At 40.1% G+C, this 14,297-nt stretch overlaps 1 protein-coding gene across 10 annotated transcripts; it reads right to left on the bottom strand.

Moving 5' to 3' along the window:
- Positions 1 to 2,466: 2,466 nt before the first annotated feature.
- B3GALNT1 (beta-1,3-N-acetylgalactosaminyltransferase 1 (globoside blood group)) lies at positions 2,467 to 14,297 on the bottom strand. 10 transcript variants are annotated; one of them, XM_024195063.2, is made up of 5 exons: positions 14,228 to 14,270; positions 11,989 to 12,080; positions 9,737 to 9,836; positions 9,265 to 9,405; positions 2,467 to 4,014 (listed from the first exon to the last, which is right to left on the bottom strand). In XM_024195063.2, the coding sequence occupies exon 5, from the start codon at positions 3,918 to 3,920 to the stop codon at positions 2,958 to 2,960; it is 963 nt and encodes a 320-aa protein (XP_024050831.1). In that variant the 5' UTR covers positions 3,921 to 4,014; positions 9,265 to 9,405; positions 9,737 to 9,836; positions 11,989 to 12,080; positions 14,228 to 14,270; the 3' UTR covers positions 2,467 to 2,957. The 10 variants fall into 10 exon arrangements, with proteins under 10 accessions (XP_024050831.1, XP_024050832.1, XP_024050829.1 ...); XM_024195064.2 differs by having other exon boundaries at positions 9,265 to 9,401; XM_024195061.2 differs by lacking the exon at positions 9,737 to 9,836.

Here is a 14,297-nt window from a genome sequence, read left to right as displayed (position 1 = left end):
TCTGAAGGCAAAAGCCCTGCGATCGCTGATCAGTGTTTCTCACTCTGAGCCTTAGAACCTTGTCAGGCACAAAAGTATCTTGCTTGGAGAAAGTTAGTTACTTTTCTCTTATTGTCATACCTATTTTCTCAGCTGGAGCCATCTGCCTTACATCAGCTTTGTGAAGATTGCAAAGTCTTTTTGTGATTCAACCTAAAGTCAATATTAACCACTGTCTGGCTATACTGAATATCAGTGTTCCTGGGGCAAACACTCACTATTAAAATAAACAAATGTTCAAGTCATAGTAGGTTTAAAATAATCTGTTATTACAAAGTTATCAAAATTCAACACTGATCATAGTGCTCATTAAAAAATATTGATGAAACCTCATTCTTGGTATTAGTAGTGGAGTTTTTTTATACCTATTCTACATTTGTCTCTAAGAGACTATTTAAAAATCAAATTAAATGTAAATAACATAACATTAGCTATAGTATGACTAGAAGTAAAGTGGCAGTGCTAGATGTACAGGATGTAACTGTTGTATCTTTGGTATGTGATAGATTTTAGATGTGTCAAGAATAATAACTGTGATAATGCAATTGCAGATTCTGTATTGTCTACCAGAAGCGTAAACTACTGGAAACATGGCCTTGCTGATATGACTAAGACAATAAAATACTGGTCTTTACATACAAAATCGCATTTGTTTTCTTTTGTTAAAATTCCTGTTAGAAACAATATTTCCAATTTTTTATTTTAAACTCTGAAGCAAACAGTTCATTTTGCAAATGGAAGCTGATCTCAGCATTTGAAAGCCATTTAAACTGGCAAGTTTCACAGCATATCTCATTACTTATTCTCCCTGCCTGGATTCTGATAGGTGTGGAGATGGGCCTATTAGTGCATAAATTTTGCTGTCCTGTATTGCAGAGCAACTTGAAAGTAAGTTATTTGAACTAAGTGGATCTGGCCTTCTATTTTAATATACTCAGAACACAATTACCACTACATAAAATAATGCAGCTATCTGAAGCCATTAAAGCAATTCTATAAAGTACATATCTAGGCACCTAAAAAAGCAGCCAGATTTTCTGAAATGCTGAGTACCTAGAAATTCTGCTGACTTCAGTGAAAACATGGCTGTTTAATTTTAGACTCCTAATTTTGAAAATCTTGGCACAATATTTCTAAAGGAATCATTAGGGTTGACTAAGCAAGCAACTTTGAGCATCATGAAGTGCAGAGGAGGAGTTCATGTGTTGATGGGGACACAGGATGAGACATTCTTGTGGATAAGGGAGAAGCTGTGGATGTGGTATACCTAGACTTTAGTAAGGCATTTGATACGGTCTCGCATGATATTCTTATCGACAAACTAGGCAAATACAATTTAGATGGGGCTACTATAAGGTGGGTGCATAACTGGCTGGATAACCGTACTCAGAGAGTTGTTATTAATGGTTCTCAATCCTGCTGGAAAGGTATAACGAGTGGGGTTCTGCAGGGGTCTGTTTTGGGACCGGCTCTGTTCAATATCTTCATTAACGACTTAGATATTGGTATAGAAAGTACGATTATTAAGTTTGCGGATGATACCAAACTGGGAGGGATTGCAACTGCTTTGGAGGACAGGGTCATAATTCAAAATGATCTGGACAAATTGGAGAAATGGTCTGAGTTAAACAGGATGAAGTTTAACAAAGACAAATGCAAAGTGCTCCACTTAGGAAGAAAAAATCAGTTTCACACATACAGAATGGGAAGAGACTGTCTAGGAAGGAGTACGGCAGAAAGGGATCTAGGGGTTATAGTGGACCACAAGCTAAATATGAGTCAGTGTGATGCTGTTGCAAAAAAAGCAAACGTGATTCTGGGATGTATTAACAGGTGTGTTGTGAGCAAGACATGAGAAGTCATTCTTCCGCTCTACTCTGCTCTGGTTAGGCCTCAGCTGGAGTATTGTGTCCAGTTCTGGGCACCGCATTTCAAGAAAGATGTGGAGAAATTGGAAAGGGTCCAGAGAAGAGCAACAAGAATGGTTAAAGGTCTTGAGAACATGACCTATGAAGGAAGGCTGAAAGAATTGGGTTTGTTTAGTTTGGAAAAGAGAAGACTGAGAGGGGACATGATAGCAGTTTTCAGGTATCTAAAAGGGTGTCATAAGGAGGAGGGAGAAAACTTGTTCACCTTAGCCTCTGAGGATAGAACAAGAAGCAATGGGCTTAAACTGCAGCAAGGGAGGTCTAGGTTGGACATTAGGAAAAAGTTCCTAACTGTCAGGGTGGTTAAACACTGGAATAAATTGCCTAGGGAGGTTGTGGAATCTCCATCTCTGGAGATATTTAAGAGTAGGTTAGATAAATGTCTATCAGGGATGGTCTAGACAGTATTTGGTCCTGCCATGCGGGCAGGGGACTGGACTCGATGACCTCTCGAGGTCCCTTCCAGTCCTAGAATCTATGAATCTATGAATCTATTCCCTAGAGTGGGCTGGGTATCCATATGAAGGAAAACAGATAGGAGTTTGCCCCAGGGTCTAGGTTTGTGGGACAGTTCTTTGAGGAAAAAAGGGGTGTTGCTGCTGCAGTTCCATAAATCCCAGGACAACAGATTCCTGGGGAGGTGGCAGGATGACCCCATATTTGCAGCAGACTGTTCAGAAATGAACCAGACGGGTAGAGTGAGCAGAATACTGTTACTGTATAATCTAAATAATTCTGGAATAAAAAAGGTGCAACAAAGTCTCATTCTCAATTTAAAAACACCATATTGAAAACCCTCTAGAGATATTCTGCTGTTTTAATGGTGCCTAGTAATCAGCGTGGTCCCATAAGCCTGAGTGATCCTTTCTAAAACCCCATTTCCATTTCCTTGTTCTACAAAACTCAATTTAGACACTTTCTACAGTGCAATTCAAACCAAGAGACCAGGACAAAGCAGTCAGCTTTTGACAGACCTATATTAACATGGGATCAGTGGCAAGCGAGTGAAGTGTCTGTCAATAAATCCTGCCAAAATCTGATCATTTCTCTTGAAGATACACCATGTACCGCAATCAAGTGTCTATATTTACAGATGTTAAAGTTAATTTTGTATAAAAAGAAGAGTTGTGTATCTTCTAGAATATGGATGTTCACGTTTAGTATATTTAAGCAAATTCCAACATAAACATCTTCAAATTTAATAGGTTTGATATGACTCATCATTTCATAAATCTTCAGAGCCAGTTTTCCATCAAGTATATACCCCATTCCACTACAGTATGGAGGATATACCTTAAATGGATATTCGTCATAAGAAATATATGTTTTTCTGTAAAACCCTCTGTAGGAAAAGTTATCAATTAGAGGGTAACCAGTAAAAAAACTGTCTGAAGAATTTACATTTTGAAGAAACATTAATAAGTTGCCAGCGTTGATGAAAACATCAGAATCAGTCTTCATAACGTATTTAGTGTTTGAACAAAACTCAGACACCCATCTGAATGCCATGATTGTTTTCAAGGTAAGATTGTTGTAAGTATCCATAAAATCTTGGCGAATTATGTCACCATACAGAATGCTTTCATCTTCTATCGATAATGCTAAGCTGTCTTCTCTTTCAGCTCCTTGTCCTAGTAAGAACAGTATTAGAACCTGACGGTCCCCCCAGGATTTTTTAGAACCCCATGTTACTCTAATGGCCTGCCTTGCCTCTATATCCGTAGGTTGTGAAGACACCAAGATGACCAGAAATGGATTTGTATCTTTGCATTTCAAACGCTCCCGCAGTGTGAAGAGGAAGTTCTGCTTGTAAACTGGCTCATATTCATAGAAATACATCGAGTTTGTATGCTCTATCACAATATGCGAAGGGAGTGTCATGTACCATGTCATTATTATGACAGAAAGCATCAAGAGTGCCAAAAAACTCCATTTTAAGTATTTCATAGACATATTCACCAAAAGCAGCTACAAGATAGATGTGTGCAGCAGAACTTCAAGAGGCTTACAAAATCCTGGGTCACAACTTTTGGGAGCCAGCTTCTTGCTGAAAGAAATGCAGATGGAAAAGGTTAGTACATTAAGAATGCAATTGTACTCATTTTATTATCTGCCTAAAATTGTAACTACAAAAGGTAGCTTGATATCATGAGGTCAGAAAAGGAAAACTACACTGCCCCTGCTAAACACTGTTCTTTAGCCGCCACTTATATCTTGAACACCACATTCTGATTATGATTGAAGTTTGCTGGTAACTAGAGGAGTGAGTAGTGACTGATCTTATTCATGTACAGCTCTCTCCTTGGGAGTCTCATCTACTAAAGGATGAAGTATAGAGCACCCTTAATTCCAGAGACCGTTGAGGGCTCTCAGCACATCAGCCCAGTGTCTTAGACTCATTTAAAGCTTGATGCTGGAGGGATGGTGACACACAAAAACAGATGACTAAAGTGTTTTTTTAAATTACTGCTCAAAACCCGTAATAGTTGGTAATTTCTTTTGATGGAAAGGAGGTAAATAATTGTATTACATTTGTAGTTATTGAGGCTTTTTTATGTAAGCAGGAAGTGACCAGGAGGATATAAACACAAAAAAAGACACAAACAAGTGCAGACAAATATGCTGTCTCATCCCATTTTTAGACCCAGCACAGCCTCATCTCAAACTGCTTGCTCTTGGCTGAATATGCTAGTGAAGAGTCAATCTTTATACAAGCAAACTAAACAAATATTAGAATTACAAGCCTACATCCATAAGTATTTCAGTGCTGAACACACAAAGAAATGGCTATTTCTTACAAAACAACTATACAATAAAAAACAATTTGTTTAGTTATGCACATATTGAACTAGCCAACTACATAAAGGGAGAATCTACCCAATCCTGCCAGACAGCTTTGTCATTGACTTAAATAGGAGCAGGACTGGTCCATTGTAAAGTAGATCAGGTTCAAACCTTAAGGTTTGTGCCAGAAAAGTTTGCAAGCTTATCATGTAAACACATACCCCTGTCCTCATGAAATAGATTTAAGTTTCAATGAAGAAAGGTTTTGTTCCTATTCAAATATTTCCCTGCAGTGTCTCTAACCCCAATATCGCAAGATTGTGCCAGTGCATGAGAGCCAGAAAATGAAATGGACTAGTCCTTTTTCATAGTTCAAGCTGCATGAAATGCAAATAATCATCAACAGTTGGCATAAATAGTGAAGAGTTAGTACAAGTGATTCAGCTAGTGACTTAAATGCTGATCCTGCAGACAAATCTATGCAGGCATAGTACAGCCTTGTGGACGCCACCCATATAAATCTGATTGCAGAATCAGGGCCCTAATGTGATAACAGCAACACCTTTAAGGATTGTGTTTAAAAATAATTTCCTTAATCTAATATTGCCCCCTTAAGCAACAACATTTGTGGAGTTATTTGCTTCCCCTTCCTTCCTTCCCTCCCAAAACAGATGGCAAAAGCTGTTTAGTTTGGCTAGTTAGGAGCGCAGTCCTTGTGTACACAGATCTGCCTTTGAACTCAGCAGGAGTTTCGCCTATATGGAGAATGCAGGATCTGGCCCCATGACTAACCCTTCTGAACATGGATATTTTTTCATTCATCTGTCTAACTTGTTCTCTCAAAATTGGATTTTTCCCATATGAAATAGTTTAGAGAAGATTTAATTTCTTTATTTTGAAAGAATTAGTCTGTAAATGTATTTAAAGAAAAAATACAATTCAAATAGGATTTGAAGTCAATCTAGAAGAATTGGAAAAAGAAAAATTCACTAGAAAGACTAAATATGAAATTCTTTCCCTGGCTCAAACTAATACCTAGACGCATAGGACATTTCATGAAAAGCCACTTAAATTACTGTATTTGTTCACCGCTAGGAGTGAGAATATTTAAAAAGTGAATCTGGAGTTGAAGTTTGGCAGGGGGAGAAAGAAACAATGGCAGAAATACATGAGAAAATATAGGGGAGCCTGCCCAGACTGTAAACTAGTTAGGGTACCCAATTACAATACTGACAGAAGATTCTCACCCCTCTCCCATACATAGTCAACTTGGGGGGGGGGGGGAACTGTTTCCCTCTATTCATACTCTAACTCTGTACAGCTGCTTGTTTCTGATGACAGCTCTTCAGATCATCTAATAACCTCACCTTTGGTATATAGACTGTTAATGTTAAGTAAATAGCACTCCATAGTATGCATGTCACAAGGCTTGACAACCAAAGTTTACAAAACAAAAACCACAGACCAGAAAGTTTCCCCTACTCCTGATATGAAAGGGAACAAGGTCTACCAAGGCGGATCCCTACTTACTTAGAAGTGCAGGGGACATGATTCCTAATGTTAAACAACAGGGTGGAGAACAACGTGCTTCAAGGACTGAAAAGAACTCTGGGGAAAAGAAGGGAGTAAAGACGGAACCACTAATTACTAGCAGCCAATGTATGTGAAAAATCTAAAACATTACAAGGATTATGAGCCAGTTAACCTTGGACCCAATGACTTCAGTGTAAGTAGAAGCCTGCCAGTCAGGCAAACTGGAAAGGAATGGCGCTAATTAATCCTCATTGTTTAAAAAAAAGTACTGCTTAAAGACTGGGATGGAAGAGGGTCCTGTTATTACAGCATCGGACTGGGACTCAGGAGACTGGATTCTTTTCCCAGCCCTGTCTCAGACTCTCTGTCTGACCTTGGGTATGATTTTCAAGACAACTCTGCACCCATAATCAGGACCAGATTTTTAAAAGAGGTCAGCTGCCAATTAGACACCAAAGTAAGTGGGTACTGAGCACTTCGGAAGTCTGCCTATAAGTGTCACAATGGGAACAGCTGGGTGCTCAGCACTTCAGAAATGTGGGTCTTGACCAGGTGCCTCAACATGAGCCAAGATCTGGCTCCACGTCTCTGTCTGCTTCAGTCCCCAATACAAAGACTAGAAATGACTTTTTTTTCCACCAACACCTTATCTGCCTTTTAAGACTTCCAGCCCTGACAAGCTTACAATGCATAGCACAATGTGGTTTCAATCTCAACTGAGGCCTCTAGGGGCTGGTGTAATACAAATAGTAAAAAGAACAGGAGTACTTGTGGCATTTTAGAGACTAACAAATTTATTTGAGCATAAGCTTTCGTGGGCTACAGCCCACTTCATCAGATGCAGGTAGCCCACAAAAGCTTATGCGCAAATAAATTTGTTAGTCTCTAAGGTGCCACAAGCACTCCTGTTCTTTTTGCGGATACAGACTAACACTGCTGCTACTCTGAAACAAATAGTAAAGAGACTCCTGGTCACTATTAGCAAGGATGCAGTGTTCACAAAACACTAATCATGAGAATGACTTCTGTTATTTTTAGGAATATTTAACACATTCCACCATAGTCAGGTTTTGGTTTACTATAGCCACATTTTTGACCGAGAAAGATGGAAAATTATTATAGTCAGCAACTGATAAAGTGACCCAGGGCACAATGAACAGGTCAGTTTAAAGACAAAAAAAAAAATTCCCCTCCAGAAGTTCATAAGCCATGGTATTCAAACCTAGATGCTTACAAACACCACAGAAAAAAAACCAATCTTTTTCTAGCTAACAGGCACATACGTCTAATTTCTTTGCTTCTGCTTGTTTTCCTGAAGGACACAGATCACCAATAGAACATGTATAAGGCATCCTTTGGAAGATGCTAGCTCATAATGATTACTAGAGAGACAAGGGGGGGGTGACGTAATATCTTTTATTAGACAAACTTCTGTTGGTGAAAGACAAGTTTTTGAGCTACAAAGAGCTCTTCCTCAGACTTTTAATTCAGATACATTGTAACAAGACGTCAAAAAACTACTTGGTATCTTTTGAAAGTGTTGAACAATCTAGAATTTTTTTTCAAACAGCGTCCCATGTATTTATAGACTTACAAAGAAAGTCTAAAACAGGGGTTGGCAACCTTTCAGAAGTGGTGTGCCGAGTCTTCATTTATTCACTCTGATTTAAGGTTTCGCGTGCCAGTAATACATTTTAACGTTTTTAGAAGGTCTCTTTCTATAAGTCTATAATATATAACTAAACTATTGTTGTATGTAAAGTAAATAAGGTTTTTAAAATGTTTAAGAAGCTTCATTTAAAATTAAATTAAAATGCAGAGCGCCCCGGACCGGTGGCCAGGACCCGGGCAGTGTGAGTGCCACTGAAAATCGCTCGCGTGCCGCCTTTGGCACGCGTGCCATAGATTGCCTACCCCTGGTCTAAAAGCTTAGCTTACTAAAAAAGAAATCTACTGCCCCCTGCTGATATTAAACCAAAACAGACTTAGACTGCTTTATTTAAAAGACAACTGTGATATAAAGATTTTATCACTCTGCACTGCGCTTTACCCTCACTCAGATGAGAACACAGCCCAGAATACACAATATAACTGGACACTTAACTAGTTTTCAGCCCAACATGTATTTTTTGTAAAAACAAAACAAAAAAAGTGTTAACTCAGAAAAATATTAAAACATACTGATAAATCTTTAATAATCAGCTTAATCTAACCTGAGACTATAAACACTAAAATAGTATTAATCATAATCCACTTGTATTGTGCAGCCTCACTACAGGGCACAGTTAAGGTTGTTTGCGTGCTTTAACCATGCATTGCTATACCTTAACATGTTTAGATTTCTCTTAAACGTAACCTTAAATCTGAATTCCTGGGTTTGTAATACCTGAAGTGTTTTTTACTTAAGTTACTGATATGTGCTTTCAACTTTACCTTCATTTCAATATATTTTTGTCTTGGAATTTCCTTTATAATAAAGTAGTGCAAGCGTCCCAACCTACTTCAGCATATTCCACTTTTGCAATCGTACCACAGTTCTGCTTACAGTGAAGTTATCCAAGGGAAACGGGGAGGGGGCACGAAAGAAGGGGAGCGAAGAAGTGACACTACTCACTATTAAAAGAATTCTAGTATATTGACTTTTTAATACATATTTTTGTGTACTATGACTTTTAGGATAGTCTGGTCAAGCCATAATATCCTAATAACTGCATGCAATATTATGAGGCTTGAACACATACAAAACTGTGTCGCTGCAATTTAGCATGTGCTTCTATGTGCATTATTTATGTGCTTACATAATAGGAGTATTTTTGAAAGAAATTCTAAGTGTTATGGAAAGATATTTTGAATCTCCAATTTTGCAAATTAGAAATTGTCTATGTATACTTTGCTTTCATATTACAGGAGTCTAACTTTCCAATTAAAAATTACTTTGGTATAATGATGTTTCAGAGCACTAAAGAGAGAGAATGTTTACCTGTCAACTATATTGCTGCTGTTTGTAGTATTCCTTCATCCTCTTATTCATCTACTATACAGGAAAAGTTTCTGTGAACATTTCTCTTCTGATGGTGCCCTGGAGATGTCTTCAAAGTATGTTGCTGTTAGACCTCACTGTCTAAGAGATTTAAGATCTTTTACTTCATTATGAAAGAGGAAAATATTGAATTCCACTGCAGACCTAAAACCAAAAAACCCTACAATCCCCCCCCGCAAAAAAACCCCCACAGACGAAATTAATCAAATACAGCAAGGGAATGCAGCTGATAGCACTAAGAATCCTGATCCCCTTACTAAAAACTCCAATGAAGTCAATGAGATTTTTCACCAAGCAAGGAAAACAGGAATTAGCCCTAAGAAGCAGAACAAACTGAGGAAGCTATGGTGAAAAAGGCAGTTACCAAAGACATTTTTATGCTGCTACGTTTATTAATAACAGATGCCCTTACTCCTGGGCCTCAGAGGACAGCAGGAAACCTCTTAGGGAATGTCATATCCCAACTAGCAATTCCGCCTTCTATGGACAGGAAGAGCCAAGCATGTCTTATCCTGAAAGGAAAGACTAGTGTCAGTCAGTAAACAAAGTAAAGCTTACGCCATAACATCACAAACTACCAAGCAGCATGTAACTCAAGCTATCGGAGCAATACACTGCCATGCACAGCAAAGCCATTCAACAGAAAATACATATGAATCCCATTCCAGAATACAGACTACAGGCCTGATTCTATTCTCACTGCAGTCAATGGGAGTCTTGCTATCAACTATAATGGGAGCAGGACTAACCCTATCCATTCTGTTTCTACTGCTTGGTTGCTTTACAGATAATGTAAGAATTTGAGGAAGATAGCAGCACAGAGAGTAGAAGATATGAGCTAGCAATCTGAAATGTAGATGCACCCCCCCCCCAGCTGATCCATTCTCTCACAGTAGTCTCCCAAAGTTGACACGGAATAGGACACAATATAATCATTAACATAATGAGTGCTGGTAGTTATGCTACAGCAGTGGCAGTGTTAACTAAGCTCGATGTGCAAAAATCGCTACCTCAATATGATTAGAAATGGTATCCTTGGAAAGCACTTTAAAAAAAGATGAAATACGCCCATCTGCACCATACGAGAGATTAGGTATTCCCAAATAAATAAGTTCTAATGTGTTCAGTTTTGAGCTATTGCTAATAAGCAGGGATCCTAGAAATCCGTCTGCGACAGAAAAACACCGAATTTGTTTTTACAGAGAATCTTCAGTTTTTTCATTGTGTAAACCCTGATTTATCCGATCTAATTGAGATTGGGGACAAATCGGATAATCAAAAATTCTGATAATCAGAAGAATGGGCAAAGAGCTTTCTATCCCTTATTTTAAGATGGGGGGCTTGGACAGTCAGCCTAGGGCAGCTGGTGGTTCAGCTAATACAATGAGTTGGATAATGGAGGCTTGGATAAACATTGTGTTCAACTGATTTCTGTATATATTGTGGCTAGGGAAACTAAAGTTCAGCGTTTCATTTTAATTGCAGAAGGAGAGATATTTATGGATTTTAACAGAGCATTTGAGGGGTGAGGGGTTCCACGGAAAACTGGGATTCCTGCTAATAAGTAATGGTATTGCATTACCAAACTAATCAGATTCACTACATCTTGGGAAGTTCAGTCACTCTTCCTATTTACAGCAAGATCTTATTCAGTCTTCTCTTCTATGGACATTACAGTTCATACAGAATTTCTCCTTGCCCACCTCATAAGGTGTACTATATGCCTGGATGTTCCCTTTCACTTCAGAGGCAGTTGCTTTTCACTGACACTCTGTGTATCATTTAATATAGTTATAAGAAATGTAAAACCATATTTTAGAAGGAGAACCTGGTTTATTCCCCTATCTAAAAGGGAGTGCATGTAGGCAATCATGGTTGGATGTTAGTGACATGTTCTCCCTCCATGTGATAAAACCACTGCCTGGACCCAACCTTGGATCCAGACTCAGGATGCTGGAAATGCATGTACCCTTCTCCTCCTAAAAAAAAAATGCAAACAGGGGCTCCAGGATAGGATTGATATATTGAGTATTATGTCATGACAGCAATTTGGACCCTCACCTTAAACTGGCACAACAGTATTAGCAACTCCAAATGTTCAAAAATCATGAGATTTTTAAAAAATTAAGTTTACAGTACTATTTGTTTGCCTTCTAGTTTTGGGGCCTTTTCAAGCTTTTGTTCACAAATACAAGGGCTAGAAACTTCTTTTTTAAATGACAGCTGAGATTCTCATGTGATCACATGGCCCTAGGTACTTTAAAAAAAACCAACCAAATATCACAAGTCACAACAGCGAGATAGCTCAGTGGTTTGAGCATTAGCCTGCTAAACCCAGGGTTGTGAGTTCAACCCTTGAGGGAGCCACTTAGGGATCTGGGGCAAAATCAATACTTGGTCCTGCTAGTGAAGGCAGGGGGCTGGACTCGATGACCTTTCAAGGTCCCTTCCAGTTCTAAGAGATAGGATATCTCCATTAATAATAAAAAAAAACCTAAGCCCAAGTTTTGCTGTGAGAAAGAGTTAGACTGTTATATAATGCTCATGTGCTGCATTCCCAAAGTGTGCTGCAGCATCTCTAAGGATAAAGTGATAGTATGTGTATTATTGGGGCATTGTTAAAAGGGAGGAAAGTTAAGGTCACATTGCAAGGTTGGCACATACCTTAATTTTGTACTTCCTGTTTTTTAGAGGTTTAAGTTTAGCTGCTCTCTGCACTCTGGAAGGGCATGAAGCAGCACTGGGCAACCTTCATTCTGCATTAACAAAGTTTTTAGGCAGTTAATTTCCTTGGGCTTGGTTTTATTTTTTCCTTTTTAAATATATAATTTCTCAGCATCTCCATAACCCAGCTCTCCCTCTCCACGGCCTCTGACTACTTGGCAATGATTACCACAGTCACTGAAAACAATGTTGCATGTTAATTCCTTTACTGCCCAACATCATCTCCCCAGCTCAGGGGTCTCCTGTCTCTCTGCCTGTTCAGCAGGTTGGTCTTACCTGCTCCCCATGCCAGAGCAGACAGCAGCAGAGGTCCTGCAAGTTAAGAAGCTGGGGAGAGGATGCAGGAACAGTGCAGGACCTAACATGGAGTCAGGCCTATTTTTTGAAGGAAAATAAATATGGAGGGCATGTATGGACCCCTCCTATGCATCCCATACTTCCCTGCACAACTCTGACCTCCCCGCTCTTCCTTTAGCAGCAGCAGCAGCATGGGGAAGGGCAAGTCTGGAGCACCTTCCTCACTGCAGGAGGCAGCATGATTTAACCTTAATGATTTTTTTCCTTACATTTTTACCTGTAATATGAAGTTGCTCTAAGACAATTATTCATTGGAAACATCCAGTCTTATTTATATGGTCAATTATATAGGAAATATATAAAAATTTTCATCTGTAATGCGAAGCAATTTGTCTAAGGGAGGATAAAACTACTATAATTGTAAATCATTGGTTGACAACTTGTTCATCTCAAAGTATTCATTATTTAGCTTAATTTTTCCACACTAACATGTTGTTATGGTGCGGCTATACTGTTGCAGCTCCAATAAAATATTAATCTTGTCTAATCACTCAGTTAGTAGGCCTATTTTTGCATTTATGTTTTATACACCCACAATAGACAAATCAGTGAAAACCCCTAGTAAAGATGTGCTGCAGCAGTGTAATCTTGATCTGCTGTAGTTCACAGCCTGCCTGTTTTTAAAGGTCGTGATTATCTACAGTGCATTACAAAGACACTAGAAGTTTGCAATGTTGCTGCTACATTGGCACAGGTAAACCATTTGAACAGGAAAAAGAAGTGGAACTGGAGCTATGACATTGTGATACCGTGCATAACTTAGTTACAGGTAAACAATGACATGCATCTGAATAGAGTTAATCAAGGGAAGGGATGGTGTGCTCAGGACAATTAGTAATAAAATACCATTTTAAAACCAAATAAGTAAAATAAATAGTAAGATGCAACACTTACAGTGGGTAATAGGAAATGGAGTCCCATGCAGGTACACCATATGGTAGCTAAGCCAAACCTGGCACTGCTGTAAGGCTCCCTACAGACACATTACGCCTGCGGAGGCATTCAGGCATTCTCCTCACACAAACCCAGGCAGAGTTGTGACCAGTTTTAGGGCGGTGGACATGTCAGATGTGTCAGGGAACCAACTTTCTTTTGGCCACTCAGTACCTCGTTTCAGCCGGACAAGAGCTGCAACACCTCGGCATAGGGCTACACCGCACTTCTAAGGCCACAACCCTGAGGCAGAGGTGCTGAGGCGGCACAGCCAGCCAGGAGCACCTGCCCCTCTAGCAACCACTGCAGCTGGCTCACTCCATCCATGGTAACTTCAAACCACCCTGCAGGTTTCCCCTCCCTGCCACCCCATCTCCCCCACTGTTACCCCCCAGCTCCTGCCCCTCTGTCCCCTCCTCCCAGCCTGGGGGCAAGCTGCACCCATCCCCCTCCCTCCTTCTCGCCCCTTCGCCCCCCTCCATAGTAGGTGACCAGATGTCCCAATTTTATAGGGACAGTGCCGATTTTTGGGTCTTTTTCTTATATAGGCTCCTATTACCCCCCACCCCCTGTCCCGATTTTTCACACCCGCTGTCTGGTCACCCTACTCCATAGCAGCAGCTGTTCTCAGGGCCAGTAAGGGGAGGCTTAAGCAGACGTTACTGAGCATGCGCAGTAACCTTCTAGGGAATAACGATCCTGACACCACAATAACCGGAGCGGGGGTTATGGCGCAACCCTCCCCAGCGCTCACACGTCCCAAGCCGCACGCGCCGCCAGCTGCCACCCGCGCTCAAGGGCGGGTGAGCCCCCAGCCCTCATCCCCAGTTAGGGGATCGGGCCAGCCCTCATCCCCCTCCTAAGAAGCTGATGCCTTGCTGCTACTCACATGCCTGTACCCCGCCTTCGGGCCGCTCGCAGGCCGAACCCCCGCGCATGGGCGGCGGATAAACCCCCCC

The sequence above is a fragment of the Terrapene carolina genome, unplaced genomic scaffold (assembly GCF_002925995.2).
Source record: "Terrapene carolina triunguis isolate 2854851 unplaced genomic scaffold, T_m_triunguis-2.0 Scaffold88, whole genome shotgun sequence".
Classification (NCBI taxonomy): Eukaryota; Metazoa; Chordata; order Testudines; family Emydidae; genus Terrapene; species Terrapene triunguis.
Note: the sequence above shows the minus strand (reverse complement) of the source record. Positions and strands in the feature narration are given on the sequence as shown.